The sequence below is a fragment of the Aulonocara stuartgranti genome, assembly GCF_965226115.1.
Source record: "Aulonocara stuartgranti genome assembly, chromosome: 17".
Classification (NCBI taxonomy): domain Eukaryota; kingdom Metazoa; phylum Chordata; class Actinopteri; order Cichliformes; family Cichlidae; genus Aulonocara; species Aulonocara stuartgranti.
Window position 1 is genome coordinate 34540292 of NC_138953.1, and position 24790 is coordinate 34565081.

A 24790-nucleotide genomic window follows, 5' to 3' on the forward strand; every position below is an offset into this window, starting at 1 on the left:
GCTTGCCATAGGCTAACTGTGTGGAATTTTATGTCTGTGAAGGTTCTCAGTCATCCAGGTCATCGTAGTCAAAGGAGCTTGCAAAGAAAAGCGTCTGTCTTCTTTAAGTTGCTTGAAGACGTTTCACCTCTCATCCGAGAAGCTTCTTCAGTTCTAAAGTCAAATGGTGGAGAGTCCCAGATATAAACCTAGTGGGAGTTTCCCCCCACAGAGGGACAAAAGGACCCCCTGATGATCCTCTAATCGCCTGAGCCAAGGTGTGAAACTGGGCGTGGGTCTCAATCAGCCAGAGTTTCGGGTGTGTTCATTGTGAAACCTGGCCCCACCTTATCATGCGAATTCCTGAGGTCAGCTGGCCCAGGATGTGAGTGGGCGTTAAGGCGTCTGGGAAGGGATCTCAAAACTGGATTATAGATGGCAGAGAGTTGGTGTCGTAAACCCCCGCCTCTGTTCAAAGATGGTCGCTCACAGTGGACATAGATGGCTTCTTTCACTCCTCTTTCAAACCATCTGTCCTCTCTGTCCAAAATGTGAACATTGGCATCCTCGAAAGAGTGTCCTTTATCCTTAAGATGCAGATGGACTGCTGAGTCTTGTCCTGTGGAGGTGGCTCTTCTGTGTTGTGCCATGCGCTTGTGAAGTGGCTGTTTGGTCTCTCCAATGTAGAGGTCTGAGCATTCCTCGCTGCACTGTACAGCATACACCACATTGTTAAGTTTGTGTTTAGTGCAGCGAGGAATGCGAGTCTCCACTGGCCTGTAGGTGTAAATAGACTGCAAAGTCCTGGCCTGACCAGGTAGCTCTTCTGTGTTGTGCCACACAAAATAATATTCCACACACACAACCAAAAAACATCTAGTGTATCTCTTTTACCATCTGCCTATTCTGCAATATTTGTGCATTTTCTCACACTTTACACGAAAGGTTAGATTCCCTTTATTAAATATTTACTCAGTACGCTTATAAGGGATCAAAGAAAAACCAAAATAGAACTTTTCTGTTAAACTTTTCTATCTGTCTTATCCATCTGCCTCAGTGCTTCTTTGTCCTTATGAAATTCAAGACAGAATCTAAGAGTGATGTCTGGCAGGTGTTCAAATATGAGACCTTTGTCATAGAGCCAAGGTCCAGTGGAGGAGACTGAAAAGACGTGATTAGATTTTCTTTTTTTTAAGCAGCATCCTGACATTTGATTCTCAGGAAATGATTTCAAATCTGAAATGGCACTGACTTTTGCAAATAAAAAAGGCTAATAATGTTAATATTTGAAATAAATGGGCTGGTATTGTGAACATGGTCATCATGGTGAAATAGCCTGCACTACATTTATTGTGAAATAATGTCACATAGAGAGTAAGTTGAGCACTGAGAATGAAAAATGAAATTACTTCTTCCCTCTGACAGGTTTTCCCATGCCTAGAGTAGGTACTGTAAGTTGTGTATTAAGTTATAGTATGCCTGTGATAGCAGATTGTATAATCTTCGGCTTGTTATCTAGATTGTCTATTTTTCCCCACTAAATGTAAATTTTAAAACAGATTTCAGCACAGATGGCTGCTGTGCCTCTGTCCTACAGCACAGCAGATGGGAGGTCTCAGCTTCACAGCCTCACATTCATTTTGCTCTCCATTCCAGTTGTAAATCAAAGTTAAAAAATTTTTTTGTCTTCCTATCTTTTTCTCTACAACTCGTTTGTTAAACCTTGCTTCTTTTATCGTTAGTTGGCGCTGCACAATCAGCAGCTTCATAAATTACGTGAAAAACACAATGCAATCCCATACTGCACGCTTAGTTGATATTTTATTGTCTTCGCATTACACAGTGTTGATAGAAAACTGAAAATGGATTGTGAGTGAGTTTGGCCTGAGCACTGCGCTGAGACAATAGACTGTATGTAAAAGATGAATGTAGCCTCAGATCTGAAAAGTGAAGCCCGTGCAGAAAACAATCTAGTCTATTCACTATTGCTTGCTCTTACAACTTGAATGGATATCTGCTACCTACACTGAAAACTTGAAAAGTTTTTTTTTTTTGAAGGTAGCAGATACTGGAGGAAATGTCCTGTTCTGTCCAGCAGTCACTGTTTAGAAAGGCAGATCATTATTTTTTAGAAATTAGTAAAATGGTATTTTCTCTTCCTTGGTGCCAGGCTGAGTAGAAGCTAGTTACATCAGCTCAATAACGTCAATAACTATATTTTTTTTCTGCAGTGAAACCTGTAATTTTAGATGAGGTAGGGAGAAGAGGACAAAGTTTTAGTGCTGAAGCTAAGAGGAAAGCTAAGGGGAGCCAATATAAATCTTCTGTTCCATCTATCATCGTGTGGAATGTAAAATTCTTGGACAATAAGACGAGTGAGCCTGGAGTGTTAATTATGACCCAGAGGGAATACTGTGAGTTGTGTTGGATGTGTTTCTTGGAGACTTTGCCACTTCCAACCAGAAAACATGGTGATTGTACCTGACTTTTTGGGCAGATGGCTATTAATCTGAGCAATAAGTGAAAATGAGGAGGGATTGCATTCATTATAAAATAAAACAATACTGTAATGGAACATATCTGTGGCCCAGATATTGAATTGCTAGCTTAACAATGCATCCGAGCAAATTCTCATCCGTCATTTCTGTTGCTTGAGAAAACCTCAGTTTAGATTCCTCCATCAGCTGACACGCAATAATTTGGATGATCTCTGCGTCAGCTGATGAAGGACTCCAGACTCTAATCCATCAGATGACCAAACGGCTGTGTATATGGGGAATGGCTAGGAATAGTAAATTGCTCTGGACCACCTCCGCACTACCTAATGAACAGGTACCAGAGAAAGTTTCTCTAAAATTTGTTTCAGCTTCACTTGCGCAGAAATCTTTCCTGCCTTATACCACAATAAATGTATGCATTTATTAGAAATGAATTAATCGAGGATCTTCTTTAATGTGTTTTATGCCTTTGTGAGCTATTTTGTTCAGTGATATTTACTTAATTTTTTGAACTCTGTTGTTTTTCATGTTTTTCAATCGATTGGGTTTAACTATAATACATCTTATCTTTATCTTAATTGTCATAAAAACAATAACCAATGGTTATAAGACGGACCTCAAACATTAGTCAACAGCATTCATATTAAAGGTGAACTACAGATGGAAACCTGAAAGCTTCTAGTACCACAAATCTTGTCCCATGCCCACAGATTCTGCATATTTATGCACAGACTGTTTATACCCTAAACCTCCATTCATTCTCATTTAAAGGATTTCAATTGTCAGCTTTAAAACAGAACTTTACAAATCAATTGTTGGCCTCATTAGATAGTGGCTACGCTTTGTATATAGTCTGTGGCTGAGATGAGGTTGTCAAAGAAATGTCAACAGAAGATATCAAGAGCTTCAAACTAAACATCTCTGGCTAAAGCAACTGCATTGATTTAACAACTGCAAATTCATTTAGAGATAATAAAAATGCATGGCTGGTACTTGACTTAACATGTCTTCTGTCTGCCGTGAATGCAGCAGAGAAAAGGCAGTTTGCTTGTTGCCAGTTTGAGGGCATGACCTCAGAAATGTTAGAGCGTTTCACTTTTGATAGGATTATCGCCTCCATTATTGAGAAAGAAGCGAGTCTCGCAATGTGGCAATGGCCCTCATTCATGTATTGTTCCAAACTATAATTGCTTCTTTTCATGAATTTTGTAGCGAAAGGTTAGCTTGCTAAATCTTGCAGTTGCTTCACTCTGTGCTAAATTATCAGCTAAACCGAGAAGAAGGCATTAGATTGATAGTGGACGTTTGAACAAATTTGTTGAAGCGTTCTCTGCTCGTCTGGTGTTCTGCTGCTTTCATTCAGAAAGTGATTGCACTTTCAGAACATAACTTTTTCAAAACAACATTTTGTGCCATGATGTGTTTAATGAAAAACACTTGGCATTAAAAGTAACACTTGGTTGACTGATTAGTACAAAATGATTCGGCACCCTGGGCAACAATTATTCACTAGATTTACTTTTTAGAGCCGAAGCATGTTTAAAATAATGAATTCAATCATTTAGAAAGCTTGACTGTTTCGGTTGGGAGGTGTCGAGGAGGGAAATTATTTTACTGCTATTGTTAAATAATTGTCATTGCATTAATAATATAATCTGCAGCATGGATATTGCATTCCAAGGTTTAAACAGTGTCTCTTTCAGAAAGACTGAGTTGCAGGCTGACAGGAAGTTGTATGCAGAAAGAAGCAGGAAGTTATTTTGAGCCGCAGGCTAAGACGAGGCTTTAACAACGTAACAGATAGCTTTAAGAAGGCCTTAAGCAGCTATGACTATTTTATACACAATGCATATCTGTGCTTATTAAAGAGTTGGAGCTCGGTCAATTAATTGGGGGTCGGAAGCTTTGTTCGGCGCGATGTTCGGACAATCTATTGTGCAAGTGACTTGGAGCCATAGAAGGAATTGCAATACATGCTTACAAAACACTTATATATCAGATCATTTTATATTAAGGTTTTAGTAGAGGTTCTTGATTAAAACATTTATTTAGTAGAAGACATACACATAGTCTCAGTGAGCTTCTGGTCTGGTAAAAGGTCAGAAGTGCAACAGGTGAATTGAGAAAGAGCATTTGAGGACGAGACACAGACAGTAGGTGAAGAGGTGACACAAAGAGCATGTGAGGTCAACACACACACACACACACACACTTTAAATTAGATTTATTTAGAGGAGAGGTTAGTTATGTTTGGCTGTAACTGCAAAATTGTCTTGGTAAAAGAGGAACCGTTTCTTGGTGTCTCGGCAAGAAAGAGGAACAAGACAAGAACTGAAAGGTAGACAGGAAGGGCTAGCCATGAAAATAGAAGATGATTTTCTAGGTGAAAAGTCATGATGATGTTGATCTGATCTATGTATAAAATGTATCTGTGACGCATGAAGGGGCGTCAGTAAACAAACCCTGATGCTATAAAATATCTGTTCATGCTTTGATTAAGTCGAAGACTACTTCCTGTCTGCGTACAGAGTTGTCTTCCCACACGTGTGTTCATTAAAATCATCGTTTGACTTCACCCGGCCGGATCGGTGTGGTTATTCTTCGATCACCTCTTGTACCCTTCCTCAATATTGAATCTTAACATTTGGGGGCTTCGTCCGGTTATTGAGGAGGGAGAGTTGGAGGTTTAGACGGAGAAATCCGGGGTCTTAGGTGGTCTGACGGGCAGACATGAATTCCAGTGGTCTAAGTGAGTGGGCATAAGCCGGCTTATCCAAAAGGTAAGGCACTACCTGTTGAATTATTTCCAAAGTGTGCCAAATTGGACATGATAAAATTTAAGTCTACTCACTGAAGTTACTGGTGGATGTCTGTTTTGATTTTGATGAGAATGTCATGACAGTACTGAGGATTTAAAGCAGTTGGACTGCTGGAAAGGATTTAATGCGGTTGGACCGCTAAAAGGAAAAGCAGTTGGACTGCTGGTAATGATTGAATGCGGTTGGACCGCTAAAAGGAAAAGCAGTTGGACTGCTCAATGTTTTTAGTATCTTAGGGAATTTGGTTATTTTTTGGTTATAAGGTTGGACCTGCTTCAGTCTGACACTTTGTTGGGTGTTTTACTGTTGTTTCAAAGTATTATAAATTACTCAAGAACGCCAGTTGGACTGGTAGGAAGCGCAGTTCTCGGAGGTAATGCTCCCTCCTGGCCAAGGACGCTTGGCCCTGACCTATCGGCGAATAGGGTTAGTACGGTTGGCAACCGGGGAGAACTTGGGAACCTCCAAAATAGCTAGGAGTTAGAGTCTCCTTACCGTTTGGAACGGTATCTGCGCTTTTTTGGGCAGCAAAGGTTGGACCTTGGGTGTTGGACACTTTTAAATTGAGTTAGGGACTTTAGAGATGAGGCCAGAAACTGTTGGACAGATACTGGTTAATTGATTACAAAAAAGTTGGACTTTTATCGGTTAGACCGTTAACTTAAATTTTTCGAAATTCGGTAGGTGTTAAAAGGCATAAAATCTGTGCAGTTGTAAATATAAGACGTCTCTGTAATAAAAAAGATCTCTGTGGGTCGAGTCAGCAATGCACTGACTGCCTGCTGCTATTCTTAGATGAAGAGTGTGTGTGCATGCAAATGAGGCAGCTGATGCAGAGCGCATGAGAGGACTATGCTTTCGGTTTTGTGTGTCATTCAGCTCTGTAACTATTGTTTGCAAATGTGGATAAATGTCTGCAATTAAAATGCTGGCTTAGTAAATAACAACATTGTAAATATATGAATGGTGACAGCGTTTCAAAATAGAATATAAGAATTGTTTGTGTTTAAAACCAACGTTTAGGTAAAGAAGATTTAAGGTGGATTTGAAGGCATAAACAAAAAATAAAAGGGTTACAGTCTGCAAGGGTTGTTAATTCATGAGCTGACTGGATGCAGAGTAAGTGGAGTGGTCATCCTGAGAGGATTGAATGATGCTCTAACTCTGTGGTCAAGTCAGACATAGGCTTTAAGCAACCATGAGCCACTAATAAGCGTGACAAATTAATGAGTATGTGTAAATTGAACTTGTTAAATAGTTTTGATAGGAGTAACTCAATGAGCACGCAATAAAGTGGACTTTTTAGGGGCAGTTTATCACTGACACCATAAAAAGCAACTTAATTAGTAGTTCAATAACAAATTGTAAAGATAACCTTTGTTATTTGAAGAGAGAGAGAAAATTCAGGTTACATATAGTGAATAAATAAGGAAATGTTAATCTCTGCGTCATTCCACACTGAAATTTCAATTGTAGGGGATCATTTGGAGGTGAATTGTGTAGGACACGGGGAGACAGAAGAATCTCCCCATGAGTTTTCAGTGTGCATAGAAATTGAGGAGGCTGAACTGGAAGCCTGCCTGGGTCGTTGTTTTTGTTTATTTGAGGGTCTGCTGGAAGTTTGTGAAAACGACCACCTTGATATGTGGGAGCCTTCTCGGGCAGCGATTTTTTTGTTAAACCTGTGGCAGGCTGTGCAACATGGAGAAAGCTTTGACATAATGACATAAAGGTGATTTCGTGGTTTTAGATTTATTAGTACGGGATGCTTGAGGGTGTGTTGTTGTAAAGTATATAAGGGACGCGCAGCGCCGTTAATGGGTTTAAAATAAATGAAAAAACACTAATCCGAGGAACTATTGGAGAGGTAAGTATACGGAGGTGAGCGCGTTGCGCATAAGGGTTGCTGGTGTCATATATTAACACTTTGAGGGCGAATAATTTTGATTGAGTGTCAACGCTTGAGAACGCGAGGACAGCGTCTAAAGTGCTGGGTTAAACTTTGTGTATCACCGAGCAGGGGAAGAGGAGCCAGTGGTTGCGAGAACAGCGAGACGAAGACTGAAACCGAAAGTTAAGCGTGTCTGGGTGACCTAGACCAAGAAGGTGGAGTCGACCAACGCCATTGGAAGAGGTAAGTCTGTGTTTCAGAGAATGGCTGACAGCTCGGGTGCGACACCTAGTGGGAAAAGGGGATGCAAACCTCTGAAGGATCAGCTTCAACAGCTTAAGAAAGCTATTCGTTTGGCTTCACCTGGAGCATTAAAATCAGCAGAGAAAGAGTGCCAAGCGATGGAGGTTGAGGTAAGCAAACTTATTACATCCCAAAAGAAAGGGCTGGGTGAGAATATGCCTCTGAGCTCGGTGTTAAAAACTGAAGGAGAAGTGTATGGACAAATGCATGAGCCCCCACGTGCGTTAATAGAGGCATTAACAGCATTGGAGGTTATAAAGCAGAGAGTAATGCAGGGAGGGCCAGAAGAGGAGAATGAAGACCGTGCGACGTCATCAGAAGAAGAAGACGATGAGGAGGACGAAGATGGAGGAGCTGAACCCCAACCAAGTGCAAGCCTAATTTTGAGGAAAAGAAGTGTGAAGAGAGACCAAGCACAGAGACAGCCCATATTTAAGAGCTCAAAGGGGAAAGGAAAGTTGAGGAAGAGTAGAAGAGTGAGTTTTGAACAAGGAGCTCCTGACCCTGGTTTAAGTCTGCCTCTAATAGCAGGTCCAAAGAACGAACCAGTTTATCGCGCCTATAAGGTGAGAGATTTGGAAGCATTGGTTAAACAACTTCCACCAATAACCAAGGGAGAACATTGGGAAGGAGAAGAATTAGCGCTGGGCGACTTTCGCGCTTTGGCCGGACGTTGTATGCTGGGTGGTGGGTTAGCAGATGTAGAGCAGATAGCTCAAACAACCAGATATGCAAATGACCTGAAATATCATGAGGTGCAGAGTGACTTAGCAGATGCAGTTCGGGAGAAGGACCCAACTCCTAACTTTGGAGCCATTCCAAAAATTATTTGGGATCCCAAAAACACACCCAGAGAGTGTTTAGCTAAAGCAAAGGAACAATGGTTGTTAGGAACAGGAATACATCCGGGGAAGGAGGGTGAAAGTAGAGCGTGGTTTCGTTCGGCAGTGCTGGCAGGGCTGCCCAACCAGGTTGCAGTTGACTTGGAAAAGAACCCAGATTTTGCCGTTGCAGACTCGGTGCAGTGGGAGAGACATGTGACCCACAGACTTCGGCAGGAACAGGATTTGACGAGCAAACAAAAGAAAGAGTTAGATGAAGTACAGGCGCAGCTGCTTAGGCTGCAGCTGGGTGAGGCTCGCGAAAAATATAATGCGAAGAAAAAGAACCGAAAGAACTAAATAAGACTATAATGGTGGCAAGGCCTCAGCCCGATCCTGTGCCTGACTGGTCAGATCAGGATCCGGGTCTCTACCCTGATGATCGTTGGCCCGCCAATGCACCAAGGCAGCGTCAACCCGTAGGGAATTGGGGGACCGGTGGACCGCAGAGAGGGCGTGGTGGATCCGTGAGGGGAGGACAAAGGGCTCGGAATCCAGGGAATCCTAATAATGTGTCTTGGACTGGCTGTTACAGCTGTGGAGCAGAAGGACACTGGTCCCGAGAATGCCCTGAATCGCAGCAAAATTATCAGAGGCGAGGCTATCAACCCCAGGCACGAGGAGGCCCAAGACAAAGAGTTGCTTACAGGGGAGCACATCAAGCTCCAAACCCGAATGCAGCACCAGCCCCCCAGTACCCAGTAGCCGACTGGGGCTGGGAGGGGGAGCAATACTGATGGAGCCCGGAGAAACTGAACAGCGTGGGGACGGCAGAACCTATGCTGTCAATGATGATGATCCAGCATTGACACAGCTGGGAAAACAGACTTTGAAGCACCAATATGTGGTGTCCTGACAGGTGCCTGGAAAATCTCATGGGCAGGGACCTGCTTGTGAAACTGGGATCACCTTCAAAGACTCAATATTTAGTCCAGAACTCTGAACAACCCACTGCCGAAATCTACTGGGGGAGGCTAGTGGAAGAAGGCATTCTGAGACATTATCAGCTGTGGAAACCCTGGATAATGAGCCTGGCCGTCTATTCCCCACCGCGAGATCCTTTCCACGTTACACTCTTTTATGATAGGGAAGATAATGATATCTATCGGGAACAGTTCCAGTCTGATCTTGAGGGACAGACGTGGAATGTGCAAACACATAACATTTATGTTGGACCAGAAGGTGTGGCCGCGGCTGTGAAATTTACTAATGAACAACTGCCTTGGTACAATGTGGGAGAGGATTCAGCCCCTCACATTACATTGGCGGTCCACGAGGGTCATGGGCCAAGAGATCTGGGACCAATGGTCAAGCGGGCGCTGGACAACGCATGCTGGCAAAGCACCCAAATTCCAAACGTTTGGTATGCACCAAAATGTAAAATATATCGCATAACTTGTTTGTCCAACGATGCAGTGATCTTAGAACATAAAGAAATCTCCAGAATACATGGCAGGGAAAGAATGGATCATCCTGATGCAGTAGCTGAGCTCTCAAAATTGCCTGGTACTTTGTGGTCCGCAGGGCCCACAGATGTAGGTCTAGCTAACTGTTCGCCTGTCCTGTTCCAGCTGAAGTCTGACATACCATTTAACAGACCATAATAGAAGCACAAAACTGAAGACCAAAAGTGGTTCACATGTATTGACCTAGCGAATGCATTCTTTTGTCTCCCACTGCACGAGTCACTCAGAGACATTTTCTCATTCACATACAGAGGCCGCAAATTTAGGTACACACGCCTACCACAAGGCTTTGCACTCTCACCAGGAATTTTTAATCAGGTGTTGAAAGAGACATTGTCCCCATGTCAACTGCCAGGGGGCTGTACATTAATAGAGTATGTTGATGATCTTCTTATTGCAGCCCCGTCAGCAGCGGCCTGTACGGTAGCATTGCTCGTGGTGTTGAACAGATTGGCGGAGTGTGGCTTCAAAGTGAGCAAAGAAAAACTGCAGTTGGTCCGGCCAGAGGTAACATTCCTGGGCCGGGTGATCGCACACAGATCAGTGGGGTTAATGAACACACACAGAGACCAAATTCTGACACATCCAAAACCAAGAACTGTGAAGGAGTTGCTTTCCTTTCTTGGCTTGACAGGTTACAGCAGGCAGTTCATTCCGAACTATGCGGGTAAAACGGCCCCTTTAAGGGACCTGATCAAGAAAGTTGGTGTTCGAAATCTGAAGGCTGAATTGCCTTGGACGCCGGACACAGAGACAGCGTTCATTTCACTAAAACAGGATTTGTCAAGAGCCACAGATCTGGCCACACCTAACTATGATGAGGCATTTTATCTTGATGTTTCAGAAACAAAGGGAGTTGTGAATGGTGTGTTGTTTCAGAAAAAGGGGGAGGTAGGGATGTACTTATGTATGTCAGCATAAGATTAAATTCAACAGAAGCAAGGCATCCCACATGCACACAACACGCAGCAGGAGTAGCAAAGATAATTCAGAAAACAGCACATATAGTGAGGGAACACCCACTGAAAGTGCTTACTACACACAGTGTAGTGGCCTATGTGAACTCACAGGCATTCACAATGACTCCACTGACGCAACAAAGGTTCAGCAAAATTTTAGAGGCGCCAAATCTGATATTCACACATGAAGGAATAAATATGGCAGACCTAATGGGGTCAGGAGAACCACATGACTGTATTAAGAAAGCCCAGGTTGAAGGAAAAATCGAGGGACAACAGTCGGCCCAGAGAGCTGAAGTGATAGCCCTAACTCGAGCCCTGAGGTTGGCTAAAAACATGAGAGTGAACATCTACACTGACTCAGCATATGCGTTTGGAGCAGCTCATGTGGAACTGGCTCAGTGGAAGAGAGCCGGGTTCAGAACGGCCACTAATGCACCCATCTGTCACAAAAAGGCCCTGGAGGACCCAGACGAGGTAAGTATTATAAAATGCAAAGGCCACTCACAAGCAGACAGTATGGTGGCAAGAGGAAATCAGAAAGCTGACGAAGCCGCAAAGGAAGCAGCGGGCTACAAAGGACAGAGACAACTGGTGCGGGTAACCCCAGAAGAGGAGGTTAGCACTAACAGCATGGAAGAAGTTAGACAGGCTCAGGAGGAGACATCCCCAGAGGAAAAGGGGGTGTGGGAAAACAAAGGAGCCTGGCAAGATGGCGGTTTGTGGAGGGGGCCAGATGGGCGTCCCGCTTTAACGGCCAAAATGGCGGAACAAAAGGTGAATGAGGCTCACGGGCTTGGTCACGTGGGAGTGAAACAGATGGAGAGAAATTTGTGCCGATGGTGGCATCCTGATTTGAGAAGGATGATACTGGAAAAGGCCAGAACGTGCCTAATTTGTGGGGCACACAACCCAAAGCCAGCAGTAAAACCTGAAGCTGGTAAGTTTCTCATGCCAGAAAGGCCAGGAGAAGAGGTCGTGATTGATTATACCGACATGATTGATACAGGCCCAGGTGGGGTGAGGTATTTGTTGGTGTGTGTGGATGTTTTGACTGGATGGCCCGAAGCATGGGCGACCAAATGTGAAGACGCGAAAAGCGTGATTAAGTGCTTAATCAATCATTACATTCCAAGGCATGGGTTTCCCAAGAGAATTAGATCAGACAATGGTACTCACTTCAAGAATAAAGATTTGCAAGAGGTAGAGAGGATGTTGGGAGTGCAACATAAGTTCGGGACGGTCTTTCATCCTCAATCTCAAGGAAAGGTAGAGAGGATGAACCTAAATTTGAAAAACAAGTTGGCTAAAATTTGTGCGCAGACAGGGCTAAATTGGGTCGCAGCCCTGCCCATTGCTTTGATGACCATAAGATGTTTATGATGATGTTAACTTTGTATTTCAGGTGCAGTTATAACTATTTTATACATATTGCATTTTGTGCTTTTAAAGGAGTTGTGGCTCAAATTTGTCTCTGGAGGGTCACGAGCCTTTGGCTAGCGCTATGATTAGCCAATCTACGGTGAGGATAATATGAGTTCATGAAGGATTGCACACGCTTACAGACACAGAGTTAAGAAACACACATGACAGTATTGATTCCAGGCAAAAGGCCCTAAATTCATTTAGCTTTTAACTGAACTTAAAGAAGGACCAAAGAGGAAGGAAAGCATATATTTTGGTTAAGTCTGATACATTAGAATTAGAAGGTATTGTTACATTAAGGGAGCAAAATGAAATAAAAAGGTTATACCAAAACAGGTGATAACATAGGAAATGTGAGGTTTTAAAATGAAGTTAGTGTTAACACATAGGAGTTGTTTCAAGGCAGCATTTAGCTATGATGAAATGTATACAGGAGTAATTGCTTATATGCTTAAACTTAATTGATTAAAGTGGTTGTTTTCTTTTGGAGTAGATTAACTTGCAGCAGCGACAACTTGTGCACAGGATGTTGATGATCAGATAAGGGAAAGTAGAGCGAGCAACTGGACGTGAAACCAGCGCTTAAAAGAATTTTAAAGTGATGAGTAACGTTGAAGAGTATACATAAATACAAGTCAATAAGTTAAGAAGATAATTAGGATCAGGCTTTTAATTAAAGAGTCCCAGATAGGATAAGTTAGGGTGATGCAAGAAAAGGTGTTTTGTTTCCTTTGCAGAAGATCGATCTCGGCGACCACAGGAGGGGTGAGGATCCTGGAGATCTCGAGGTTCGAGACCACCAGAGAAGGGTCTGCGTGAGGACACAATGTATTGTGACCTCTGGTGTTCCAGAGGTCAAAAGGGGGAGTGTCGAGGAGGGAAATTATTTTACTGCTATTGTTAAATAATTGTCATTGCATTAATAATATAATCTGCAGCATGGATATTGCATTCCAAGGTTTAAACAGTGTCTCTTTCAGAAAGACTGAGTTGCAGGCTGACAGGAAGTTGTATGCAGAAAGAAGCAGGAAGTTATTTTGAGCCGCAGGCTAAGACGAGGCTTTAACAACGTAACAGATAGCTTTAAGAAGGCCTTAAGCAGCTATGACTATTTTATACACAATGCATATCTGTGCTTATTAAAGAGTTGGAGCTCGGTCAATTAATTGGGGGTCGGAAGCTTTGTTCGGCGCGATGTTCGGACAATCTATTGTGCAAGTGACTTGGAGCCATAGAAGGAATTGCAATACATGCTTACAAAACACTTATATATCAGATCATTTTATATTAAGGTTTTAGTAGAGGTTCTTGATTAAAACATTTATTTAGTAGAAGACATACACATAGTCTCAGTGAGCTTCTGGTCTGGTAAAAGGTCAGAAGTGCAACAGGTGAATTGAGAAAGAGCATTTGAGGACGAGACACAGACAGTAGGTGAAGAGGTGACACAAAGAGCATGTGAGGTCAACACACACACACACACACACACTTTAAATTAGATTTATTTAGAGGAGAGGTTAGTTATGTTTGGCTGTAACTGCAAAATTGTCTTGGTAAAAGAGGAACCGTTTCTTGGTGTCTCGGCAAGAAAGAGGAACAAGACAAGAACTGAAAGGTAGACAGGAAGGGCTAGCCATGAAAATAGAAGATGATTTTCTAGGTGAAAAGTCATGATGATGTTGATCTGATCTATGTATAAAATGTATCTGTGACGCATGAAGGGGCGTCAGTAAACAAACCCTGATGCTATAAAATATCTGTTCATGCTTTGATTAAGTCGAAGACTACTTCCTGTCTGCGTACAGAGTTGTCTTCCCACACGTGTGTTCATTAAAATCATCGTTTGACTTCACCCGGCCGGATCGGTGTGGTTATTCTTCGATCACCTCTTGTACCCTTCCTCAATATTGAATCTTAACAGAGGAGATTATAAAGTAGGCAAGCATAGTTTTACTGGTGAATTTAATGACATGTTCTCATATGCAATGCTGGCAGATGTTCGTTAAAATTGATTAGAATGCAGGATATCTCAAGCCCCTCTCTGTTTTAATTAACCAATACCTCTGATAAATATTTAAAACCTTGGCAATGACATTGCCACAGAAGGAGGCACCCCAGGGTAGATTAAGCTGAGTATTCAGGGGGTTGTACTTTTTGACTACTCAATGGCTCGGCAAAACACTGGATCAGAGTGTGAGACTTTGGGCTTATGTGCATAAAACTTACTTGAACTTGAGTGTGAGAATGAGTTTGGAGTGATGATCACAATACAATGTGACTACAGAGTGTAGCGATAGATGAAAATTTGGAATACACAACATATCCCAATAAGTGCAGCTAGTGTCCACTATAATACACTGGCTGAAAATAGTGCTTAATATCAGTGTGTATCAGGCAGACTTTGTTTAAAGTTGTTTAAAATGCCATATAGCCAATGATGGTAGCATCCTGTGGATCTGCTAATGTCTCGTTTGAAAGCTAATTTACTGATTAGCCCAGTTTGAAGTGAGAAATGAGTCTTGTCGTGTCACGCTTGCCTGGCTGCCAACTGTCATCTCTTCACTGTGCAAGCAATGAAGGGAAACAGGGATGATACATTTCATTTAGATTATTTAACAGTATGGAGGGTGAATAACCACTTTCTTCCCCAGTAGGCTTTGATACCAGCTAACAGTCCAATTATTCTATGTGGCGTCGATACTAATAAATCTTTAACTTTATCAACGAGCAGGATTAAAAGGTATCCTTCAAACAATTAAATCGTGAAGGACCTCAGCCATCCCAACAACAGACTGTTCTCTCTGTTGAGGTCAGGAAAGCGATTCCGCTCCCTGAAGACCAACACAGAGAGACTGAGGAGGAGCTTCTTCCCGCAGGCGATACGGTCTCTCAATCACACCACCGCATAGTACTGACCCACACATATGGTTCTTACACACACACTGAACATTCTGGACATTGTTTTCACTTCATCACTTATATCACTTTAAGCATATTTGCACTGCACAAGTCACTTACAAACGTGGATTGCACAACACTGGACATTATATTTCTTCATTTCCATTTAATACTTGTACAGCTGCTGTTATTGTGTGTGTGTATATATACATATATATATATATATATATATATATATATATATATATATATATATATATATATATATATATATTGTTCCCTTGCCACTGAGAGTACACCTTCGCTGGTTCTGTGGAGAACAGCTGGTTTATTCTCCTGCCTTCTATCTCTCTGGTGTACCTCCTCAAGCGGCTGGCCAAGGCTGTGAGTCTTTGCTTGGCAGTTTCCAAGGCCTCAGGTATGGACAGCTTGCTGTATTTCTTATGCACCTTCTTTGTCACACCTTTCTGCAACTCCGTTAGTTGGCTAACCTCCCTCCGTGCTACTTTGATCTTGCCCTCTAGCCTCCTTCTCCATGGAGGGTACTGCCCCTTGTGGCTGTTCAACTTGTAGCCAAGCATCTCACTGATCACTGCTGCCGTATTGTAGATCAGATTGTTAGTGTCGGTAATCGTGGTTGTAGGTATTGTCCGTAATGCTGCATTAACATCATCTAGCAGACCTTCTGAGGGTACTTCACGTAATCTTGGTAACCGGCTACGGGGGATCCAGGTTTCAAGCTTGGCCATGATCCTATTTTTCAGGTCAGTTCCTCTCGCACTCAACGATCCTTCTCCTATCGCACTTGGGGCTATGTACCCAATCTCGGGTGGGGGTGATGATATCTCCCCCCTGACCTGGCGTCCTGACTCCTCCTTGCCGTAGCATTTGTGTTGTACCTCGTCAATCTCTAGCTGTGAGAGCAGTCCCTTCTTTCGAATGTTGGAACACTGAGCTACTAGTTGTTTCGCCGTCATTGTGGATGTTGGGTATCGAAGAATCCATAGGTCCGTCATCCTATTCATGTAGCCCCTTCCGCCGGGGTTACTTGCGTAGTAGCATTCCAACAACGCCCTGTTTTCATCTCTCAGAAAACAGCACCACCAAGGCTGGAGACGGAGCAATACTGGAAGAGCATATGGGAGAAGGACGCAACCCATAACGGCAATGCTCAGTGGCTAGTGGATCTGAGGGCAGACCACAGCGACCTCCCTGAACAGGGTCCAGTAACCATCACAGTGGCAGATATCCAAGAAAGGGTCTCCAGTATGAAGAGTTGGACAGCACCAGGGCCCGACATGGTTCACGCCTACTGGCTAAAGAAGCTGACTGCACTCCACGAGCGTCTGGCAGCACAAATGAACCAGCTGCTAGTTAACGAGAGACACCCGGAATGGCTAACCGAAGGTTGGACGGTCCTGATCCCCAAGGACCCCAAGAAGGGACCGGTTCCCTCCAACTACCGACCAATAACCTGCCTCAGTACTACATGGAAGCTCCTGTCAGGCATCATATCGGCTAAGATGAACAGGCACATGGGTGCCACATGAGCGGGACACAGAAAGGAATTGGCAAAAATACCAGAGGCGCAAAACACCAGCTACTGGTAGACAGAACAGTCAGCCGAGACTGCAAGACCAGACTGACCAACCTGTGCACTGCCTGGATTGATTACAAGAAGGCCTATGACTCAATGCCCCACAGCTGGATACTGGAATGCCTAGAATTGTCCAAGATCAATGGGACCCTAAGAGCCTTCATCAGGAACTCAATGGGGATGTGGCGTACAACACTAGAGGCCAACTCCAAGCCCATAGCACAAGTCACCATCAAGTGCGGGATCTACCAAGGAGATGCTCTGTCCCCACTGCTGTTCTGCATAGGCCTGAACCCCCTCAGTGAGATCATTAACAAGACTGGCTACGGATACCGACTACGGAACGGAGCAGTTGTCAGCCACCTCCTGTACATGGATGACATCAAGCTGTATGCCAAGAGTGAACGAGACATCGATTCACTGATCCACACTACCAGGCTATACAGCAATGACGTTCGGACTGGAGAAGTGTAGTCGGATGGTAACAAAGAGAGGGAAGGTAGTCAGAACTGAGGGGATTGAACTACCAGAAGGCAACATTGCAGACATAGAGGACAGTTACAAGTACCTGGGGATCCCGCAGGCAAATGGGAACCATGAAGAGGCCGCTAGAAAGGCTGCAACCACCAAGTACCTGCAGAGGGTCAGGCAAGTCCTGAGGAGTCAGCTGAATGGTAAGAACAAGATCCGGGCCATCAACACGTACGCCCTGCCCGTGATCAGGTACCCTGCTGGGGTAATAGGCTGGCCAAAGGAGGAGATAGAAGCCACTGACATAAAGACAAGAAAGCTCCTTACCATGCATGGAGGGTTTCACCCCAAGTCCAGCACCCTGAGGCTGTACGCTAAGCGGAAGGAAGGGGGCCGGGGACTGGTGAGTGTCAGCACCACAGTCCAGGATGAGACAACGAACATCCAAGAATACATTGGGAAGATGGCCCCAACTGACCGAGTGCTCAGTGAATACCTCAGGCAGCAGAAACCCAAGAAAGAGGAGGGAGACGAGGAACAATCATGGAAGGACAGGCCCCTGCACGGTATGTACCACCGGCAGATAGAGGAGGTGGCTGATATCCAGAAATCCTACCAGTGGCTGGACAAAGCTGGACTGAAAGACAGCACAGAGGCACTAATCATGGCAGCACAAGAACAAGCTCTGAGTACAAGATCCATAGAGGCTGGGGTCTATCACACCAGGCAAGACCCCAGGTGCAGGCTGTGTAAAGATGCCCCAGAGACAATCCAGCATATAACAGCAGGGTGCAAGATGCTAGCAGGCAAGGCATACATCGAACGCCATAACCAGGTGGCTGGCATAGTGTACAGGAACATCTGTGCCGAGTATAACCTGGAAGTCCCGAGGTCAAAATGGGAGATGCCCCCAAGGGTGGTGGAGAATGACCGAGCTAAGATCCTGTGGGACTTCCAGATACAGACGGACAAAATGGTGGTGGCTAACCAACCGGACATAGTGGTGGTAGACAAACAGAAGAAGACGGCCGTAGTGATCGATGTAGCGGTTCCGAATGACAGCAATATCAGGAAGAAGGAACACGAGAAGCTGGAGAAATACCAAGGGCTCAGAGAAGAGCTCGAGAGGATGTGGAGGGTGAAGGTAACGGTGGTCCCCGTGGTAATCGGAGGACTAGGTGCGGTGACTCCCAAGCTAGGCGAGTGGCTCCAGCAGATCCCGGGAATAACATCGGAGATCTCTGTCCAGAAGAGCGCAGTCCTGGGAACAGCTAAGATACTGCGCAGGACCCTCAAGCTCCCAGGCCTCTGGTAGAGGACCCGAGCTTGAAGGATAAACCGCCCGCAGGGGCGTGCTGGGTGTTTTTTATATATATATATATATATATATATATATATATATATATATATATATATATATATATATATATTTCTTCATACATTCTTATATATTTCTATACTGTGTATTGTGTATTTTGTTGTACAGTTATTTTATTTTCAACTTTAATTTATATATTTTATCTTATTCTTTCCCAGTTAAATTTACCCTTCATTCTAATTTGTGTTGTACAGTTATTTCATTTTTAATTTTAATTTTTATATTTTATTTTATTTTATTCCTTCCTAGTTAATTTTACCCTTTTTAATTTTCATATTTATTTCCTATCTTATTCATAGCCTTTTCTTTTTTTTCTTTAGGTCGCGAGCAGTTGTGTAAGCATTTCACTGCATATCGTACTGTGTATGACTGTGTATGTGACAAATAACATTTGAATTTGAATTTGAAATGTGCTACGGTCACAGACGTTTCTGACTTGTTACTTCTACTAGCAGCGTTTGGCTGTGTATAACAACACAATATGTTTTTGGTTTCAATTAATAATATAGATGTAAATACTGATGGCACAGCATAGTCCTTACATGATAATGACACCCATAATTTTTGTTGCTTATAAGTCTTGTTTTCACTATGTATTGCTGTCGGGCACTAGGTGCAAAATCACCCAGGAAAATAACTGCACAGCCCAGAAGCTTCTAATATATACAGTAGCTGAAATGGACAGCAGTGAAGCTTTTGGTTTGGGGTTAAGCTTAAAAACATAAACACAATTTAAAGCAGATAATGTTGGATATTATTATAAAATTCTACAAAGCCAACTGATTTTTAATGACTTAGTCACACTAGAATAAAAGTAAAGAGGCAACTTTTTTTTGACCATGCAACAACCTCAACTGCTTGGCAACCACTTTGATCACAAGGTTGCCTGGTGGGAGGCAACCTTTCTCCAAACAGACGTGACCCAACACAAACTGCGCTTACCAATAAGTGCTATCGAAATCTATTTTATAAATGTAAATAGACTGATTGCCAACTAGGTGCAGTCTGAGTTAGTCTGCACCAGTGATTGCAATCCAACGACAACGTCTCTCTTTGGGGATTAGGGGATGCAACTCACCTGTTTGCCAGCTGTGTGTATTCTTATAATATTCATATATGAAATCAAGGTTACTGAGAAGCTTCATCATTTTGCATTACAATCAGCAACTAAATCAGTATTTGTAGACAAATTTCTAAATTTCATTTCAGTTCAGTTTTATTTACATAGAGCCAGTCAGCAACAACAGTCTTTACAATGCTGTAATCTACAACAGTCTGCATGGACTGAATGTAAGCAGTTATTGTGAATTTGTATGGATGTAGACGGCAACAGGTTTGTAATTTTCACCAATTCATCTCAGTGGATTGCTGAATTATCACATTGACAACTTTACCTCAATCGCAAACCAATAGACTCATTATCATTTTATCACCATCTTGATCCACCAAAGCTGTTCTGAACACGGGAACTGACTGTAAATGGTTGCAGGATGGTCCCTGTCATCGAAGTAACCAAAGGCCAAGAGGTTGCACAAGATTGCAGTGGTCGTCCTGTAGTCTCCAACCACTGTTTTCCCTAGAGTGACTTTGGTTCAGGCAACTGCTTAAAGTCAGTGAAGGTTTAAATGATGGAGCTGATTATCTGCGCTCCTTTGAGGTGTTTTGTTCCAGGCTTTCTTGATACAAGCTCAGAGTTCATTCAAGTTCATTAATTCAAGATATTTTCAAGTGTACAAGTGTACCAGGTACTGCTGATACTAGTTTCAATTGTTTTTCAGTTTTTCAATGAGCTTCCTGCTAAGGGCAAAGACAAGATTTATGGGGTGTTGAGGTTGAATATGTGGACCATAAACCAAAACAATGAGCTTAAGGACACAAAAAAACTAGAAAACGTCCACATTAAGCAAGAACTGTCTCTGGGTTTGTTTCTAAGTGTGTAACCTTTCAAATTGAACAGGCATCTAAGCCTCTGTTAATAGCAAAACATCAATTATTGCAGCCTCAAGTGAGAACAAGTTTAGTTATCTGGAAAAAAATAAATATGAAATAAAGGGAGAAAGCATATACAACAGTCTGCCACAACATATGACCACTCACATGTGAGGTGAATAATATTGATCATCTCATTACAATGCAATATTCCGGGAAATCTTGGTTCCCTACTTGCGCGTGGAGGTTGCTGTGAAATGCACCACTCGACTAACCATTCCTGCAGACCAATTACACTCCCTAATAGCAGAGGCCATAATGTTCTCTACCACAAAAATGGCTCAGAAACAAGATAAGGAGACAGAGACCTTAACTGGACCTCCAAATTCCCTAAATTGCCAATCTGAGCACGCATCCATGTGAGCCACAGAGGCCCTATCCCGCATCCAAAGCATCCCCTTGCCAGTCTCCCAATACCACAAGGCACCCCCAGAGGCACCATGTCCAGTTGGTTTAGAACCATTTTGCTGGCAGGGAGATTTTAATGTTGTGGCTGATTGGTGTGCCAAATTAAACTTTAGACATTACAGAAAATGTTGTTCAGTGATAAAAGCTGGTTTTATATGAGTCGGTTTATTATAATTTAATGGTCTGAAATGGAACATAGTACAATTGCTCAATTAAACATATATTGTTTTAAAAACAAAAGATATGGGGGTTTTTTAATCTTCTTGTCTTGTTGCTTTAAACAAGTGTGTACACCATGAGTGGGACACTAACATTAACCAGTTATCTATGTTCACTTGACTCAGTTCTTTAGTCACAGTTACTCACCTTCTACGGGTCACAGAGGAGATGAAGCAGCAGATACAGGCTCTTAATTTATCCGAGAAATTAAACGCTATTTATTCTGGCTTAGACTCGAACAGAATATTTGTCCTGTGCTGCTCATTAGCATTGGCAATTTCCTCTGTACAGATGAGTAAAGCAAGCTGATTGAAATCTAAATTAAAAATTAAAAGACCATAAGTGTTAAGGAAATAAACAGTCACTTTTGCCTCCTCTGATAAGGTGTGAAGTTATGAATAACGAAAGGGAGGAGGCGTTTGTGAATTGGGGGGGGGGGGGGGGGGGGGGGGGGATGAGAAGGGAAAAACAATCGCCTCTCTCCGCTGCACAATGTGAAACATCACAACAGCAGGGGAGGGCAGAAGCTGAAGTTTTATTTTTTGCTTGCCACTGTTATCAAGATTTAGTGTTGGTTCACTTCCTTACATTAAGGCAATGATAATCTTTCTGACAACTCCGGCATTAGTCAGAGCTTCTGGCAAGGAAACACTCTGCAAAATGAAGTGGTTGCTGTGAGAGAAAAGCTATCTTCAGAATGGCTTTGAAAGGTGTAAATCCATCAACCAGACCCATGCCATTCTCTCATCTAATCCCTTATCATGCTGAAAAATGAGAAACGTATCAGTTTGGGAATACGCAAGACATTTATCAGTTTAAGTGCGGATGATTCTGATTAGTTTCTCGGAAAGAAGCAGAATTTGACTTTATCAGAGAGCGGTATGGCCACTTTACCGTTTAGTAATCTGGAGGAAGTCAGTCAAACTCATGTCCTTCGGTGTTTAAACTACCGCACAGTATTTCATATTATGCAGCAGCTATAATTTCAAGTAGACAGAAAAATATTTCAAATACACATCTTTTCTGCTTAATGTAAATGTACCGAGTGTACACTCTTTTACTGAGCTACACACTCTTTTACCTCCTGTGAGCTGGTGCCGACCACAGATCCACTGCCGGGACTCATAAGGTTTCTTTAAAATCCGGGTTTGCAACTACAAGAGCCCAGGCCACCAATATATTGATGCTTCTTTACAGCAATTTACGTACAAGCTTCAATATTTGGTTTATGTAACATTTACACTGCCTATTTTTGGAATGTGCTTTCTTGAGATTGCTAACAATGCATCAAGAGAACCCCTTTTTATGTATGAAAACGTACATTTTTCACAATAATTCACACAGGATCTTGTTATGGCGCTTTCTGTGTCAGAACAGAAGGACCGGCATTGTTAAACAAGAATCTGCGCTCATTATGACAAGAAACTTGTTTTAAAGAGATTTGCCGATCCGTTCATCATGAGACTTTATTTATAATGAAACCCAGCAAACTAGACTTACTGCCGGAAATTACACAGAAAACTATAATAACTAAGCAAGATGTTCCATCAGAACCAAAAATGTCTGCATGTAATCAGCAGTTCATTTGGAGAGACGAGTGAAGTCTGAGTTTTACTTTGTGATAAAGCACAAACCTCAAAATGTCAAATCTTTTCACATTCAAACTGTTCCTCCTCATCACATCAAAGAGCTGCCAATGATGTATTTGTGTTTCTTTGCAACATTCTGAGGAAATATTTGTAACCAAAAAACATTCAAGACTTGTTACATTGTGTCATGACTTTGTAAGAAATTATAACCTGCATTTTATAGGTTGGCTCACTGTAATTCAGTGGAAACAGTCAGAGCTAAAAATTCAAGCCAATGCTGAAGTCCTCAGCCTTAAGTGGCCTGCAGAAGTGAGTCAGTCCCCACAGACACCCATATTAAAATGCCCCCAACTTTACAGCAATAAAAAGCCCATGCACAGCCTGGTACAAAAAGGTTTTTGTCTTTTTTAAATTATCCATCTGGTGGCAGGTTTATGACAATAGGGGCCTTCAGATACTTAAAACATCTCCTTGGCACCACATTTACATGCAGTGAATATCATTTGTCAGCATGCAGGGTCAAACTAATTTTTATCTAGACCATAATCTTTTCTCAGCAGCCTAAAAATTAAAGCGAAGTGAGTAAAATGTACAGCAACGCAGCTCTGGGTGTCTAAGACTCTGCTAATATTGCCCGAGTCACTTTATCATGTCACCTTGAGCATATCCCTGCAGTAACAGCAGAATCTGAAAAAAACGGTATCTTCTGATTCCTATTGGTGACAACAGTGGCTGCTGTTCATTATGTTTTCAGAAAGCCACATACGCATGATGCTAAAAATTAATTTAGCTTCTTAACACAAAATGAAGTAGACCAAATCTGAGTGTGCTAATTGTTTTACCTGAGCTTCTGTTTTTACTGGTTTTGCAGAGAAAGGTCGTTAGCGTGACCTGAAACTCAAACCACTGTCGACTCCTCAAGTGTCACAGCAAGTGCTTTAGTGATGTCACTGAGAGGGGAAGGCCAATTACATACTGGAAAGCAGAAGACTCATTACCTTCAGGTAAATTTACATGTGATGAAAAGGAAATACTCTCTCTATAAGTCACACATGCATAACACTGCTGTGGACTCGGAATTAATAATTACATTTTGAAGAGAAAAATGTGAAGATATTCAGGGGGACTGTGTGCTTTGTCGTTGGTAGCTGCAGTGCAAATGATTAATGTGAGTCATGTCTGTCCACACTGTATGAGTTATGTGTTTGCATAGTGCTAATCACTCTTAGTTCAGAGAAAGGTCAAACACCATGTTCAAAGGCGAAAGTGAACCACACGTCAAACACCAACTCTCATTTTACCTCTGCTGCACAGCTTGATGAAGATATATTGGAGATGTGGTTAATTCGTTTTTAGCATAGCCGCCAGTCCTTTGAATTCAATCAGAATAGGTCCTAAAGATAACGCACAAATCCAGGCAGATCTAGAGGCTCAAGTACAGGAGAGGAGGAATTTAGAGGTGGATGTTTTATTTCCAAATTCAAAGTGGCAGCACCCGCACTCCACTGCCTGGCACACCTATCATAGGAAATTGTATAATAGGTATCCATTTGTCAAATTAGATCAGAAGCTGATATTGAGCTAAGACTGTTCATATCTCCGATGGGATTTCATCCTGCAGCACAGATATTTTCAATAGGCATTAATGCGTTTTGCAGTCTCTCACTGCACAGATTTGATAGCAGGCAGGCAAATACGCTGTGCTGGAACTAGTAGGCTGTCTCTTCCTCTATCTTGCTCCTTTCTTCTACTTTTGACATCTGTCATTTGCCTTCCCCCATTAAAAAAAGAAAAGCTTTGCTCTTTGTCCGCATACTAATCCCGGACCATCAGAAATTAGGTTCTTAAACAGGAGCTTTCAGTGCATACAAGTCCTTTATTGTCACATATAAAAGAAATATTACAATTCCCATCACCTAGAGCTTCTTTCAAAGTGTGGAAACTGTTTGCTTTGTGATACATTATCATTTATACCAAACACCACAACATCGTGAATGCTAAAGCAGACACAGACGCAGAT

The 24790-nt window shown here is 42.5% G+C and overlaps 2 protein-coding genes and 2 long non-coding RNA genes across 6 annotated transcripts in view; 3 read left to right on the forward strand and 1 right to left on the reverse strand.

The window, feature by feature from the left end:
* LOC309692292 (uncharacterized protein) overlaps positions 1-24790 on the reverse strand; it is an 88275-nt gene that overhangs the window by 36666 nt on the left and 26819 nt on the right. The window lies entirely within an intron of this gene.
* On the forward strand, positions 4067-5052 carry LOC309693013. Its single transcript, XR_014272555.1, has 2 exons — positions 4067-4591; positions 4643-5052. It is a non-coding gene; the product is annotated as an uncharacterized lncRNA (long non-coding RNA).
* On the forward strand, positions 9595-12966 carry LOC309693011 (uncharacterized protein). Its single transcript, XM_082511959.1, has 2 exons — positions 9595-11999; positions 12066-12966. Exons 1-2 carry the CDS (start codon positions 10743-10745, stop codon positions 12177-12179), a joined length of 1371 nt encoding a protein of 456 aa, XP_082368085.1. The 5' UTR covers positions 9595-10742; the 3' UTR covers positions 12180-12966.
* LOC309693012 lies at positions 12995-14073 on the forward strand. The gene is made up of 2 exons (XR_014272554.1): positions 12995-13612; positions 13664-14073. It is a non-coding gene; the product is annotated as an uncharacterized lncRNA (long non-coding RNA).

Excerpts from the sequence above, each read along its gene's own strand:
- LOC309693011 (XM_082511959.1), top strand. The coding sequence starts at position 10,743 with ATGTATGTCAGCATAAGATTAAATTCAACAGAAGCAAGGCATCCCACA. Across the intron at positions 12,000-12,065 it reads AGAATAAAGATTTGCAAGAG|GTAGAGAGGATGAACCTAAA; the intron begins GTAGAGAGGATG and ends TCTCAAGGAAAG.